Genomic DNA, 15043 nt, shown 5'->3' with positions numbered 1-15043 from the left:
CAGCAGTCACTTCCTAAGGGGACTGAATTCCACTTACTTCATCGCTGTTCCATCGATTAGACACAATTGGCCGCAAACGTTTGACACACACAACCTCACGCATATCTTCATATGATGGATCATTGGGTACCATGTTATAATATGGTAATTGGTACTCTTCTACAATTCCTGTAGTGAGTGAGAAAGTATAGTGGGCACAAAAACGGTGGCTGGACAAAATACATCAATCCATTCAGTACCTCCTACTGAACTATGGAACTGAAACAAATCCCTCCATAAAGCAGAAAAGATTACAGAGTGGATGATTCACTTTTAACAGTAAATGTATGTTCTCTTTTTCTAATGTCTAATTATTTTCTCTACCCCCACCATAGCTGTCCATATTGGACATACCAATATCCCTTAAAATAAGCAAGGTGAACCACTCACCCTAAATTTTCAGTCTAATTATTTATGTACACAATTGTTTCTACTAATGAATGAGGTTTTAATTTTTTTAATTATTTTTTTTCTGCAGTAGAAAGACAACACATATGCAGAAAAGAGTTAATAAAGCAGACCTGAAACTGCTATTCTTAAAAGGCCTGCTTGCAAGACTGGCACTTGACTGGTGTCTGGGAACTTGCCTGGTAAACAGCTCCCTACACTCATATAAAACTAAAGGAAAAGGCGAGTCACTGTTCCTAGACTGTTTGTGCCAACAATATGGTTTATGCTGGACACCTGGCTTTCTTTCTAGGAGTTCGGAATTTTGATACATACTAGGCAGAGGATGCCCACGTGACCAGCATCCAAAAAAATCTTTGGGTACTAAATCTCTAATGAACTTCCCTGGATGACAATATTTTACACATTATCACAATTCATTGCTGGAGTAACTTAAGAAAATCCCGAGCGACTCCACTGGGAAAAGACTTTTGGAAGCTTGTACCTGATTTCCTCTAAACTTTCTGCCCCATGCACACCTTTTCCCTTTGCTAATTTTATGTGTAGCCTTTCAGTGTAACAAATTTTAGCTGTGAAGACAACTATATGATGAGTCCTGGGAGTCCTAATGAAATCACAGAACCGGGGAGTGGTCCTGGGGATCCCTGACACACACGACATCTAAATTATACAACTGGAGGTGTTATTTTTTGAATGATGAGTATACAAACATAACCAGAAACATGCTACCTAAACTCCTACCTCCTGTGATACAACGACGAGCCATTTCCCAAATAATCAGGCCAAAGCTATAGATGTCAGCCATTATGTAGGGCTGGAAATGGTTTTTATTCAGGCTTTCATCTAGCACTTCTGGAGCCATGTAGCGTTTGGTACCCACCCTAGTATTCAAAGGTACATCAACTTCATTTGTATCACTGAAACAGAAGACAGACAACGTCCAGGTTGAGGGCCAAGAACAAAATCGTTTCTCATCTATTTTTGTCGCATATTGTAAAAGTCAGGGTCTCTCTTTGTATATATATAACAAAATAAAATAAAGATCTATCTATCTATCTAATATGTCTATATTCCCTTATCAGAAATCCTTGGGGTCAGATGTATTTTGAAATTTAGCATCTTTCAGGTTTAAAAAAGTAATATACCCTTTAAATATATGCTATATATTATATAAATCTCCAGCAGGGTCTGCAGCAGTACTCAATCAAAATCATTAGTAAGTACACAGTGAACAACTAAGTATGAATATTCATACTAAGCTGGATAAATAAAGACAGTAAATACCTCACATCAGTTCAAGTCAAGTTTTGTCACCAAACAAGTTTTGTGCCTCTCTAAGAAAGAGAACAATACTGAATATAAAAAAAGTGGTACATAATTATATCCCAGAACAAGTGAATGTGAAAATTAATTGAATCATTTGCTTTTATCATTCTCATGTGATCCTTTGTGATTTAGGATTACATTTTTTTTCTTTATGGGTCCAACCAACTTAGTTCTATTGTGAGTAATGTTTACATAATCATATTGAAATGATGTTTATTGTTTTTTTCAGTTTTTGGAGTAAATTGTAGAGTTAGAAGACATGAATGATTTGTTTTTAGGTCCCCAGATCTATTAGGTTCTGAAAACTACTCTGAGGCAGAGATTAATATAACGTATTTTATACTTTCTTAAATTAGCATCTGATGAATATTTGAGCCAATAAACACTCCACTGATAAAAACAACAGGATTAGAATACTGTAAAAATGATGGAAGAAGATTAAAATTTTTTAACGTTTGCTTTATTATGGACTAGTACTTCTATTTTATGGCCTGAAATGAGTTTTGAAATGTGAAATGGCTGCTGTATTCCAGAATTATAACATTAAAACAATTTAAATAGTTTTCTAAAAATCTGATATTCTCATTGTTTAAAAATGTTGACAACATCAAGTAGTGATGAAGAAATGGCGTACTTATATCTTGTTTATGGGAGTGTAAACTGATGCACGCTTTCTAAAGGGATAACCTACAACATACTATTAATATAACTTAATATGTACATACTCTCTGTCTAGCCCCTTCTCTAGCAATCCATCATGAAGAAATACTTGTACAAGTATTCAAGGATATTATATATGGATAAAATACAATATTCATTAAAGCATTTTTAAAATAAGAGAGATAAACTGGAGGCAACTTTAATGCTCATCAGTTGGGTCACAGATGAAATAAATTATAGTACATCTATAAAATGGAAAACTTTCCTTAACACTGTTAAAAAGAACGAAGTAGATCTATATATACTGAAACGGAAGGATTTCTAAGACAATAAAAAGTAGGAAATCAAGAATTATGTAGAGTAGGATGTCATTTTTGTTAAAAACAGAAAACACAATGACAACAAAACACGAAGACAAAAACCCCCCAAAACCCAATTTATATAATTATATAAGCACAGATACATGTTTGGAAATCCACTGTCCTGAATACAAACACAAACAGGTAAATATCTTTAGGAGATTACAATAATTTCAAAACAGTAGGTAAAGAACCGCTCACCTGTTGAATTTAACAGCAAGGCCCAGGTCAGCAATACAGCAACTTCCATTTTTCTTGATGAGGATGTTTTTGCTCTTGAGGTCGCGATGAGCAATTGCAGGCTTTCCTTGAGTGCCATAAATTTCTGTGTGGAGATGGCACAGACCACAGGCAGCTGAGTAAGCCAGCTTAAGCAGGGCTCTGGTGTCTAGTGTAGCACATTTCAGGAAATCATAGAGGGATCCGTTTTCATGGTAATCGGTAATCAAATAGAGCTGAGTCCAGGAACCTGTACCTTTAATATCTGCTGCTATAAAACCTGTTCAATTAATGAATTTAAAAGGTTAGTTATCAGACGTGGCTAGGAAGAATAATGAATGCTCATTTAGGATACTGAGAATAACTTAGGTATAATCTACAGGTAATAAAAATTTAACTTGCCTGACAAAATCTCTTGAATATGTTAACAAAATTTTTACTTCTGTCATTTACATATAAAAGTCTATACTTTTGTAATTAATTTAAAGTAATCTTAATGATAATCATAAAAATGATAATAATATGACTAAGAAAAAGATCACATATATAATAACCTAGGGAAATGTTATTAATCTACATGATTCTGTAAGTATGAAGAACTATAAAGAAGGAATGTGGAAAAGGCTCTTCATTTCAAACTGAAAAGTGGACCCATTAAAATAATAAAGTTAGGGCTTCCCTGGTGGTGCAGTGGTTAAGAATCCACCTGCCAATGCAGGGGGCAGGGGTTTGATCCCTGGTCCGGGAAGATCCCACATGCCTCAGAGCATCTAAGCCCGTGCGCCACAACTACTGAGCCTGCGCTCTATAGAGCCGGCGAGCCACAACTACTGAACCCCACGCACCACAAGTACTGAAGCCCGCGTGCCTAGAGCCCATGCTCTGCAACAAGAGAAGCCACTGCAATGAGAAGCCCGCACACTGCAATGAAGAGTAGCCCCCGCTCACCGCAACTAGAGAAAGCCCGCGTGCAGCAACGAAGACCCAACACAGCCAAAAATAAATAAAATAAAAATAAAAATAAAATTTAAAAAATAATAATAAAGCTAAATATGTTCAACTAAGAGTTCGCTTCTAACTAAGCCAACTCCCACTTGCCCATCAATGCCTTATCACATTTGCCTTTTCAGCCTGGCTCACTGACAAGCAAGTTCACAATACTGGCTTCCTTTCTTTCTCCTTTCTCTTCTCCTCCCTCTCTTCAGAAAAAGGTGAGTGCTGAGTTGAATAATGTTCCCCCGCCTCATTCATGTCCACCTGGTACCTATAAATGTGACCTTATTTGGAAACAAGGTCTTTGTAGATATAATCAAGTTCAGATGAGGTGATACTAGGTTAGAGTGGGCCCTAAATCAATGACTGGTATCCTTATAGGAAGAGGGAAATATGGATACAGACACACAGGAAGAAGGCCATGTGCCAACAAAGACAGAGATAGGAGTGTGGTCTCCCAAGCCAAGGAATGTCGAAGATAGTTGGCAATCACCAGAATCTGGAAGAGGCAAGGAAGGGTCCTCCCCTAAAGCCTTCAGAGAGCATGGCCCTGCCAACACCTTGATTTTAAACTTCTGGCCTCCATAACTCTGAGAGAATTAAGTTTCTATTGTTTTAAGCCACCTAGTTTGTGGTACTCTGTTACGGACAGTCCTAGGAAACTAATATAATTAGTATAGGAAACTATACTCTTAGTAACATGCTATGCACTCTCTAAATTAAAGGGCAAGGAAATAGTACCTGAATGGAAAGTCAGGGAAGGTAGATGAGTTTATGCACCCTACTGATCAGATCATACCTAGGTCATTTTGCTACTGTGTAAATGGGGGTGAGGAGAGAGAACTACTAAGCATAGAACATAATAAATGAAGCTACATCTTAGGAGGGAGGGGGGTGATTTAATTTGCAACAGGCAAAGGTACATATAGTTCAAGTTACCCTAGAAAATTGCTTAAATTACCTTTAAAAGACTTGTTTTTTTGTTACTATATGAGTAAGTCCAATAAACTATATTACTTCCACTTTGAAACTCACTGCTGTTTCTCCTCAGCTGGGTAGTAAATATAGACATACCTTGTTTAATTGAGCTTCACAGATACTGTGTTTTTAACAAATTGAAAGTCTGTGGCAACTCCTGCCACAAGTCTATAGGAGCCGCTTTTCAAACAGCATTTGTTCACTTCATGTGCTATGTTTTGGTAATTCTCACAAACCTTCAAACTTTTTCATTATTATTATATTTGTTATGGTGATCTGTGATCAGTGGTCTTTGATGTTACTACTGTAATTGTTTGGCATTTTTTAGCAGTAAAGTATTTTTAAATTAAGGTATGTACATTGTTTACTAGACATAATGCTACTGCACACTTAATAGACTACAGTACAGCATAAACATAACTTTTATATGCACTTGGAAACCAAAATATTTGTGGGACTTGCTTTATAGTGATATTTGCTTTATTGCAGTGGTCTGGAACCCAACCCCAAAATATCTCCGAGCCATGTCTGGAAAGTGGTTGGTTGCCATTCAGGACTGGGTTGTATTTAAACTGTATATTCCACTAGATTTCCTTTAGCCAAATGCACACAACTGAACTCACATATGTTTTCAAAGCCCAAGTGCCAGGCTTCCACCGGCATCCCACTAACCTTGAAGAATATGGAACTGACTAAAATCAAACGTGTACTCACCGAGTATGTTTTCATGGCGCATTAGCACAGTTTGATAGATTTCCGTTTCTCGAAACCAGCTAGCTTCTTCAGTGGTAAAAAACACTTTGACTGCCACTTTCTCACCACGCCATTTACCCATCCACACTTCTCCATATCGGCCTTTACCAACTTGCCGAACCATCTGAATCTGTTTGGCAATAGTTCGCTGAACCTTCATAGAAAAAAGTAAAATGAGAAGAACATATTAAGATTGAGAAAGTGGTTTAATAGGGCATCCCATCAAAAAGGATGGTATATACAACCAACCAACTCCAAGATTAACATATATACAGTAGCCTCCATATCCATTCCGCATCCTTGGATGTGGAAGGCCGACTGTGAGGGACCTGAGCATCTGTACATTTTTGTATCTGCAAGGGGTCCTGGAACCAACCCCTGAGGTTGATCCTGAGGGAGGACTGTACTGTATTCAAAAGGAGATGAAACAATGTACAATATATTCTAAACTCACAAAATAACAGGTTAGTCAATATGGCAGATTGTTTGCAAAAATGGACTATATAATTCCCCTCCCAGTACACACACCCTTGGGTAGTCTCCTCCACAGACTCTGGGCTTGGCTACATGACTTGCTTTGGGCAAAAGAACAACAGCAACTGTAAAACAAGTGAAAAGTCTTTGTGCACTGGGGCTTGCCCTTTCCTGCCATTCTAGGGTACCCTGTGACCAAAATGAGCAAAACCGTACCAACTGTTGGCCATGTACATAAACTATACCATTTGGCTCTAGCTGAGCAAATTCAGAAAAAGAACTGCCCAGAAGACTCACAGAATCATGAAAAATAACAAATGTTTGTTGTTTCAAGCCACTAAGCTTTGGGGTGGTTTATCATGTAGCAAAATCTAAATAACAGTTAAAAATACTCAACTCAGTCTGTAAGACCTTACATGATCTGGTCCCTGCCTAACTCTCCTGCCTGATCATTGACTCTAATCCCCTACCCTCACCCCTCTTATTTACCTTGTTTCAATCTTTAGAATTCACTCAAGCTCATTCCTGTCTCAATCTTTTTGCATGTGAAGTGTTGTTTCTCTCTTAAACACCTTCATAGCATATACATATTTCTCAGTTGCTGCACTTATCACAATTACAATTTTATTATTATTTATATACATATTTGTTTGAATTCCATCTCCCACTACTCACAGAATACAGGTATTTATTTAGGACAATACTTGAAGTACAATACTGCTTTCATTAATATTTGTTGGATGAAACAGGCAGGTAAATTGCTACCTTTCATTTTCAGAAGCATTAGTAGCCATTCTAAATTAAAAAAACAACACTAAGGTCCCGGTTAGAAATGTAGCTAAAATGGGCTAGATTTTATGACCATCTAAACTGACTTACTTTATGTATCACTTATTACAAAATCCTTTTGTGATTTCATTTTAGAAAGCCAGAATTATTGAGGTCTAATTTACATATACTAAAATGCACTCTTTTCGACAACTGTGTTTTGACAAATGTATACAGTTATGTAACCACCAACATCACAATTAAGATACAGAACATTTCTATAACCCAAAAAAGTTCCCTTTACTGCTTGAAAGTCAATCACCTCCCCACCTACCTTCAGTCCCTGGCATGACTGATCTCTTTTCTTTCCCTACAGTTTTGAACATGACATAAATGGAAACATACAATAGGTAGCCTCTGTCTCTAGCTTCTTTAATTCAGCATAAAATACTTTGAAATTTACCTGTGTTGCTATTGCATGCATCAGTAGTTTGTTCCATTTTACTGACAAGCAGTATTCTACTCAATGAATGTACCACAATTTGTTTATCCATTTACCAACTGATGGACTTTTGGGTTGTTTACAATTTATTATGAATAAAGCTGCTATGAACATTCACAGTCAGTCTTTGTATGGACATGTTTGCATATTCCTTCTGTAAACAATTAGCAGAAGGACTGCTTCATTGTATAAAAAGTATATGCTTAACATTTTAGTCAGCTATCAACCTGTTTCCCAAAGTAGCTGTATTTTGCATTTCAATCAGCAATGTATGAGATTTCCAGTTGATTTTATTTATTTATTTATTTATGGCTGCATTGGGTCTTTGTTGCTGCACGCGGGCTTTTCTCTAGTTGCGGCGAGCAGGGGCTACTCTTCGTTGTGGTGCGCGGGCTTCTCATTGCGGTGGCTTCTCTTGTTGCGGATCATGGGCTCTAGGCGTGCGGCCTTCAGTAGTTGTGGCACACGGGATCAGCAGTTGTGGCTCGTGGGCTCTAGAGTGCAGGCTCAGTAGTTGCAGTGCACGGGCTTAGGTGCTTCGAGGCGTGTGGGATCTTCCCAGACCAGGGCTCGAACCCGTGTCCTCTGCATCGGCAGGAGGACTCTTAACCACTGTGCCACCAGGGAAGCCCTGATTTATATTCTTTTCCACACTTAATATTCTCAGTTTTTGCCATACTAGTGCACGTGTAGTATCTCACTGTGTTTAATCTGCATTTCCCTGATGATGCTGAGCATCTTTTCATGTGCTTATCTGCCATTCTTATATCTTCTCTGGGCAAGTGTCTGTTCAAATCGTTTGTCCATTTTTAAAAAATTGGGTTGTCTCATTACTGAGTTGTAAAAATTCTTCATATATTCTGCAACACAAATTCTTTATCAGAACTCCTTTGCCAGTCTGTGACTTGTTTTTTCACTTTCTTAACAGTGTCTTCTGAATAGGAAAAGTTTTAAATTTTAAGAAAGGCCAATTTATCATTTTTTAAAATGACTCTTGCCTTTTGTGTCCTAAGAAATTTTACTCAAGGTCACAATAATTTTCTAAAACATTTTCTTCTAAAGGTTTTATACTTTAATTTTTACATTTAGGTCTATGATCCATTTCAAGGTAATTTTGTATATGGAGCGAGATAAGGGTCAAGATTCACCTTTTGTCAAATGGATGCCCAATTTTTCCTGCACCATTTGTTAAATGGACTCTTTTCCCCACTGAATTACTCTGGCATCCAAATCAATTGATCACACATGTGTGCGTCCATTGCTAGACTCTATTCTGTTCCACTGATGTACATACCTATCCTCATGCCAGGATCACATAGTGCTGACTACTGTAGCTGTACAATAAGCCCAGAAATCAGGTAGTGAATCCTCTTTATTCTTCCTTTTTCAATATTGTTTTGGCTCTTCTAGGTCCTCTGCATTTCCAAATAATTGTTAGAATAAGCTCATCAATTTCTACAAAAGTTTGCTCTGATTTTGATTTGGATTGAATTGAAACTATAAATCAATTTTAGGATAACTGAAATCTTAATACTGAGTCTTCTGATTCAAAAACAGTTAAAAACCTTAATGCTTATTAAGGGTTTTGTTCATTTCTTTTGGCAATGTTTTCTTGATTTTAAGTGTACAGGTCTTATATCAGTTTTAAGTTTATTCCAAAATATTTCATGTTTTTGATGCTATTTTAAATGATAGTGCTTTTAAAATTTTAATTCCTAATTGTTTATAGCCATTGTACATAAATTCAATGATTTTTGTACAATGACCTTGATAAACTCACTTATTGGTTGTTGAGCTTTATGTTATCATCTTTGAGATTTTCTATGTAGACAATCATGTTTTCCGCACTGTCCTTTCCAATTCAATTACAGAATTACCTGATTCAATGAATTTTATAATTAGAGATCAATGTATTTACTTTAAACAAACCAACTAAACACAGAATTTAAAATCTATCTAGATATCTAGTATTTATTATAAGAGTCCCCTTGACCCCTAAGTCTGAATATTTCTATACATATAATTCTCTTAGAATTATTTACAACTCGCTTTAACATCATTTTTATGAATTGTGTTTCGGTAATATAGTATTATATTGAGGGAAGTATCCTCTCTATGAAGAAGATCTGTGGGAGTAACTTCCTTTTGATTTCAGAATCTGAAATAGTTATACTTCTCCCAACCAATCAGTTTAACCTTACAGATGCAAGGTATTTTACACTTGATTCCTCAAGTTGGCTGTTAAAAACCTGTGAGCTAATGCTAACACTTACACAGCACTTCATGACCACATTTTCTCTTTTAACCTTGCTTGTGACTCTACCTTACTTGTCTATTCAATTTTTCTTATTTCATATTTCTTATTTTAACTAATTTCATCTTGCATTACTGTAGCCATCTTTCTCAATAAGGGAAAAAAGTGTGTCTAGTAAAGTCCCCTAATATGTAATTATTACGCTGTCTACCATCATATGACAACACATTCTGTATTAATAAACCATTCATGTTTATATGACATTTCAGCTTACCAATAAGGGTAGTCCAGATCCACTACCAGAACTTTGTGACTGGTCAATAAGGTCTTTTAATGATTCCCCAACTGGAATAAATGCTTCATCCTGTTCCAAGTCACGATTGTAACGGCGTCTGCTTGAGATGCTCTTGCAATAATGTCTTTTAAAAAAGCAGAAAATAATCTACATTAACATTCTAAAACTATAAAATTCTAAGGTAAGAAAAATCTTGAGGTTGTTGACACTATTATCCTTCCTTCATCACATGGGTTCATATCCAAATTAGTCTTATCATAGAAAAATATATCCTCTGTTAAAATAATGTCCAGAAATGGAGTTTATGAGGTAGAGAGCTATATACTGTCTTAAAATGGAAAGACGTCCATGGTACATTGGCAAGTGAAAAAAACAGATTAAAAAACAGCAAGTAAAGTATGATCCTAGCTATAAACATTTTAAAATTATATGTATCTATACTTGTCTAAAAGGATCAGAAATATACCAGAAATATATCAAGTTGTATATAATAGTTATTGCTGGGAAGGTAGGAATATTTACTTTCTACTTTACATATGTATTTTCATCTGAATTTATAAGCATGTAGTCTTGTATCAAAATGAACAATAAATATACTTCCATTTTAAAAAAGGGAAAAAGAGTTTATGGAAAAGAAATCAAACAAGTTCTCTTAATTCATTCTAATATTTTCAAAGGCTTTTTTTAAAATTTCAAATTATGAAATGTTTCAAACATGTAGGAAGGTAGAGATTAATTTATTTGGCACCCATGTGTAAACCATTTAAATTTAATAAATATTGACATTATGCTATGTTTATTTTAGGTATATTTTAAATAAATAAACATTAAAATATTTGCAGCTGCAGCCATTTCCCTCATAATTCCATTTCCCTCATTTACTCCTAAGAGACAAACACTATCCTGAAGGTGGTTATATCCTTCCTATCTATGTATTTATACCTTTACCATAAAAGTATATACTCATAAACAACATCGTTCCTCTGGACACAAATGGCATATGTTGTATTAATATTTTACATCATGCTTTAAAAAACTCCTTATGTATTACATATTTACCCATGTTGATATATGTTAAAAAAACAATAGCTCATTTTTATTGATGTTGAGTGTGTGTCAGGCACTGTTCTATGACTTACTTCATCTTTATTAAACTCCTAAGAGGTAAGTACTATTGTTTCCATTTTACAAAAGAGGAAACCATGGCCCAGAGGCTCATCATTTGTCCCAAGTCAGACAGCTGGCTAATTATTCTCCAATACTGAGGCAAGACCCTTCTGAGTACTATAACCAAAACCCCATGAATTATGAGGTTTTCAAGTCACATAGCTGGTGGGAACAGATACTATCCCCAGCCTTGTGTGAGCACTGAATACTGTTTCCTTCAATCTTTTCAGCCGTTCTTTCCCAGCCTTAGGTGGTTTCCTCACTTGAACACACTGATCAAGATTCAGCTGAATATTCTATGGGAATGTTCTGAAGATGTCTGGAATTCTTTCTCTGTGAAACTCTCCTTTCCAGTACTCTGTACCTATGAACTATAGCTGCTGCTCTCTCCCCAGACTCTCAGCTGTATCTCCTCGATTCGGTGTCTGCTGGGCTACACCTGAGTTCTTCCTGTGTCCCGCAGCCAGAAACTCTCTTCAGGGAGTAAGCTGGGCAATCACAAGACTCACCTCATTTGTTTCCTGTTTCTCAGGGATCAGTGCCCTTCACTGGCTGATTGGCAGCTATTAGTATGCGATTGGGGCTTACTGATTACAGGTTTCACTGTAAGACAATCTGCTTGGGCCATTTCACTGGACTTACTAGAGACTGAATACTCAGGTCTTTTTTCTTGGGCTAGATGGATTTTCCCCAAGAACAATCTTCTTATATGTTATCTAGAGGGAACATGCTTGGTTAGCAGGGTTCTGGAGGGTAGGGGGGCCCACAAATTAGTATGTAAATATTCACTTTACCGCCTTATTTTTATTATAATACCTTACCCTCAATAATGGGATACCATAGCTGAGAACATTTTTGTTCTTTTCAGAGACTACACTTCTAGCCTTCTGTTAGAGAGACGGTGGAAAGTCACATCATTATTCAGAATAAGAGTAAGGATCTCAACATCTGTGGTACTTGGCATCCAAAATGGCCCACAAAACTTCTCAACTCCTGGTATGCCTGTTCTTGTTTACTTCCCTTCCACAAAGCAGGGCTGATCTCTGTGACCGGCAGAATATGGTAGAAGTGATGGTGTCACTTCTGAGTCTAGATCATGAACAGCACTGCAGTTTCCACCTTGGTCTCCTGGATCACTCACTCTGTGGGGTGCGGGGGGAGCCAGTCTTCATGCTGTGAGGAAGCTCATGCAGGCAGCTCAGTAGAGAGGCTCACATCAGAGCAACTAAGGTCTCCTGCCAACTTGTGAGCCTCGGAAGTGAGCTATCTTGGAAGGGGATCTACCAGCTCCACTCAAGCCTCCAGGTGAGCGCAGCCTCTGCTGACAACTGAGCCACCCAGTCAAGTCACTCCTGAAGTCCTGACCCACAGAAACAGTGAGAGATAATAACTGCTGTTTCAAGCCACTAAGTTTGGGAGTGATTTCTTAGTGCAGTATTGCACAACTAATACAGCATCTGACTTTCTAAAAACAGACTTTCAAGCAACCCTCTTGGTTTAACTGCCCCCCTCAACTTCACTACCATAGATAACTGCTACTGCCAATTCTTGAGCTTCTTGGGGAATTTTATAGTATAAACTGGTTGCTGTTTGTCTTTCTCATTTTCTAGCCTGGCATTCAGATTTCTTAGGTCTACAAAGTCACTACTCATCCATAAGCTTCACAGTTCCACAGCTTTTTGCTGTTATCTTGTCTCCTTGTCCTAGCTGGACAAAAAAGTTAAAAACTCTTTATTGCTGTTTTAGTGGGGGGCAACAAAAGTAAGTATGCTCAATCTACTTCTTTATCTAAAAAGCCTATTATCAAACATTTGAATCTTTACCAGTATAATGGGTAAAAAAATAATATCTCAGTATGATTCTAATTTATATTTTTCATATTGTGAGTATTCTTGAGTCATCTTTTTATTTTTCTTTTAAGAGCCATATGGGGCATCCCTGGTGGCGCAGTGGTCAAGAATCTGCCTGCCAATGCAGAAGACACGGGTTCGAGCCCTGGTCTGGGAAGATCCCACATGCCACGGAGCAACTAAGCCCGTGAACCACAACTACTGAGCCTGCGCGTGTAGAGCCTGTGCTCCACAGCAAGAGAAGCCACGACAATGAGAAGCCTGCGCACCGCGATGAAGAGTAGCCCCCGCTCGCCACAACTAGAGGAAGCCTGTGCACAGAAACGAAGACCCAACACAGCCAAAAATAAATAAATAAATTTATATATTAAAAAAAAGAGCCATATGTATTTCTCTTTAGGTAAAACATATGCTCATTTTTTTGGGCCTAATTTCCCACTGAATTGATTTTTTTCTTTTTGATTTATAGAAGCTCTTTATATTTGAGAAATCAGCTCTTTGTAATATAAGCTGCGGATATTTTTCACTGTTGGTCTGTTTTCTGACCATTTATGGTGGTTTCTACCACATAGTAAAGTTTTATTTTTATGTAGTTGACACCATCAATCTTTTCTTTTTTTATAGTAATCTTTTATTTATTTATTTATTTTTATATTTATTTTTGGCTGTGTTGGGTCTTCATTTCTGTGCGAGGGCTTTCTCTAGTCGCGGCAAGTGGGGGCCACTCTTCATCGCGGTGCGCAGGCCTCTTCACTATCGCGGCCTCTCTTGTTGCGGAGCACAGGCTCCAGATGCGCAGGCTCAGTAGTTGTGGCTCACGGGCCTAGTTGCTCCGCGGCATGTGGGATCTTCCCAGACTAGGGCTCGAACCCATGTCCCCTGCATTAGCAGGCAGATTCTCAACCACTGTGCCACCAGGGAAGCCCCCAATCTTTTCTTTTTTAATTTTAAGGTTTTTATGTTTTTGGTTTTTTTGCTTGTAAGTTTTGTGTCAGACTCAGATTATTTTAAAAAATTCTTCCAAGTCCCAAATCCATTTATTGAATAAGCCAACTTCTCCTCAGTGATCTGAAATGTTACCTTTATCATATACTAACTTTCTTTATATACTTGGGTCTACTTATGGGTCTAGTAACCAATTTCACTGATATCTCTGTTTATTCATATGCCAGTAAGATAATATTTTATCATTGAAGTTTATGCCTTCCTGTTATTGCTCTTCTGGCAACTGTCTTCTGAAATCATGACTAAATGCAAACAATTCTGAACCACCAAATAACTAAAGAATGATGATACATACAGTTGATTTCTTGGGACAGGTTTTTAAATTTAGATATAAGAAAGTTCAATATTCTATAAATAAGAAAGTCTTAAGTACTCATGAACATAACAAGAAGTATAATGTTGTGTCCAATTAATTGATTAGTAGTAAGGTCCTCTGTTCCCTTAAGAAAACTATAATATAGTTAATTAAAGGAGATAACCAGAAAATACAGGTTAATGGTTCCTGAAATACATTCAGTGTCAATGGTTTCTGCCTACTGGCTTTAAGAACAACTATTTATATCTAATATTCAACAAAATATTTTGCACCAAAATAATTATCTTACTTGTAACAAAAGCAGCTGGAGAAGATGATCATAGCAATTATGCAGACAGCCATAGAAATGAGCAAAGCCAGCCATCGAATGCTGCCATCGAAAAATGGACCTGATAATGGAAGTAAACAATGAAAAAGACATATTATCTTTTGATCACATCTTCAAAGGAAAAAATAACTTGTAGTGTTGAACTCTAGAAAGCTTGCTTATTGTTAAAACTAGAGAAAATATTTTACTGAGAATCATGATTGCACTTTTCTCTGCTAACCTACCTATAACAACAGGGGGCAGTGTAGGTTGTAAATACTGGTTACATAAGTTGGTCCGACAACATTCTATCGTCCGGCGTAGCTGGGCTTTTGGTGAATCCTAAAGGAAGAAAATTAGAAATAATTTG

General features: G+C 37.0%; 1 protein-coding gene across 3 annotated transcripts in view; it reads right to left on the bottom strand.

Annotated features, from left to right (window-relative positions):
- BMPR1A (bone morphogenetic protein receptor type 1A) overlaps window positions 1-15043 on the bottom strand; it is a 137820-nt gene that overhangs the window by 2211 nt on the left and 120566 nt on the right. For all 3 annotated transcript variants that reach the window (XM_068548013.1, XM_068548011.1, XM_068548014.1), the window contains 7 exons: window positions 14919-15015; window positions 14656-14755; window positions 10008-10152; window positions 5697-5889; window positions 2994-3291; window positions 1189-1364; window positions 38-168 (listed from right to left, as the gene is read on the bottom strand). In XM_068548013.1, coding sequence (XP_068404114.1) covers window positions 38-168; window positions 1189-1364; window positions 2994-3291; window positions 5697-5889; window positions 10008-10152; window positions 14656-14755; window positions 14919-15015 — 1140 coding nt within the window. The remainder of the gene's footprint in view (window positions 1-37; window positions 169-1188; window positions 1365-2993; window positions 3292-5696; window positions 5890-10007; window positions 10153-14655; window positions 14756-14918; window positions 15016-15043) is intronic.

Source organism: Eschrichtius robustus, chromosome 7, assembly GCF_028021215.1.
Source record: "Eschrichtius robustus isolate mEscRob2 chromosome 7, mEscRob2.pri, whole genome shotgun sequence".
NCBI lineage: Eukaryota > Metazoa > Chordata > Mammalia > Artiodactyla > Eschrichtiidae > Eschrichtius > Eschrichtius robustus.
Note: the sequence above shows the minus strand (reverse complement) of the source record. Positions and strands in the feature narration are given on the sequence as shown.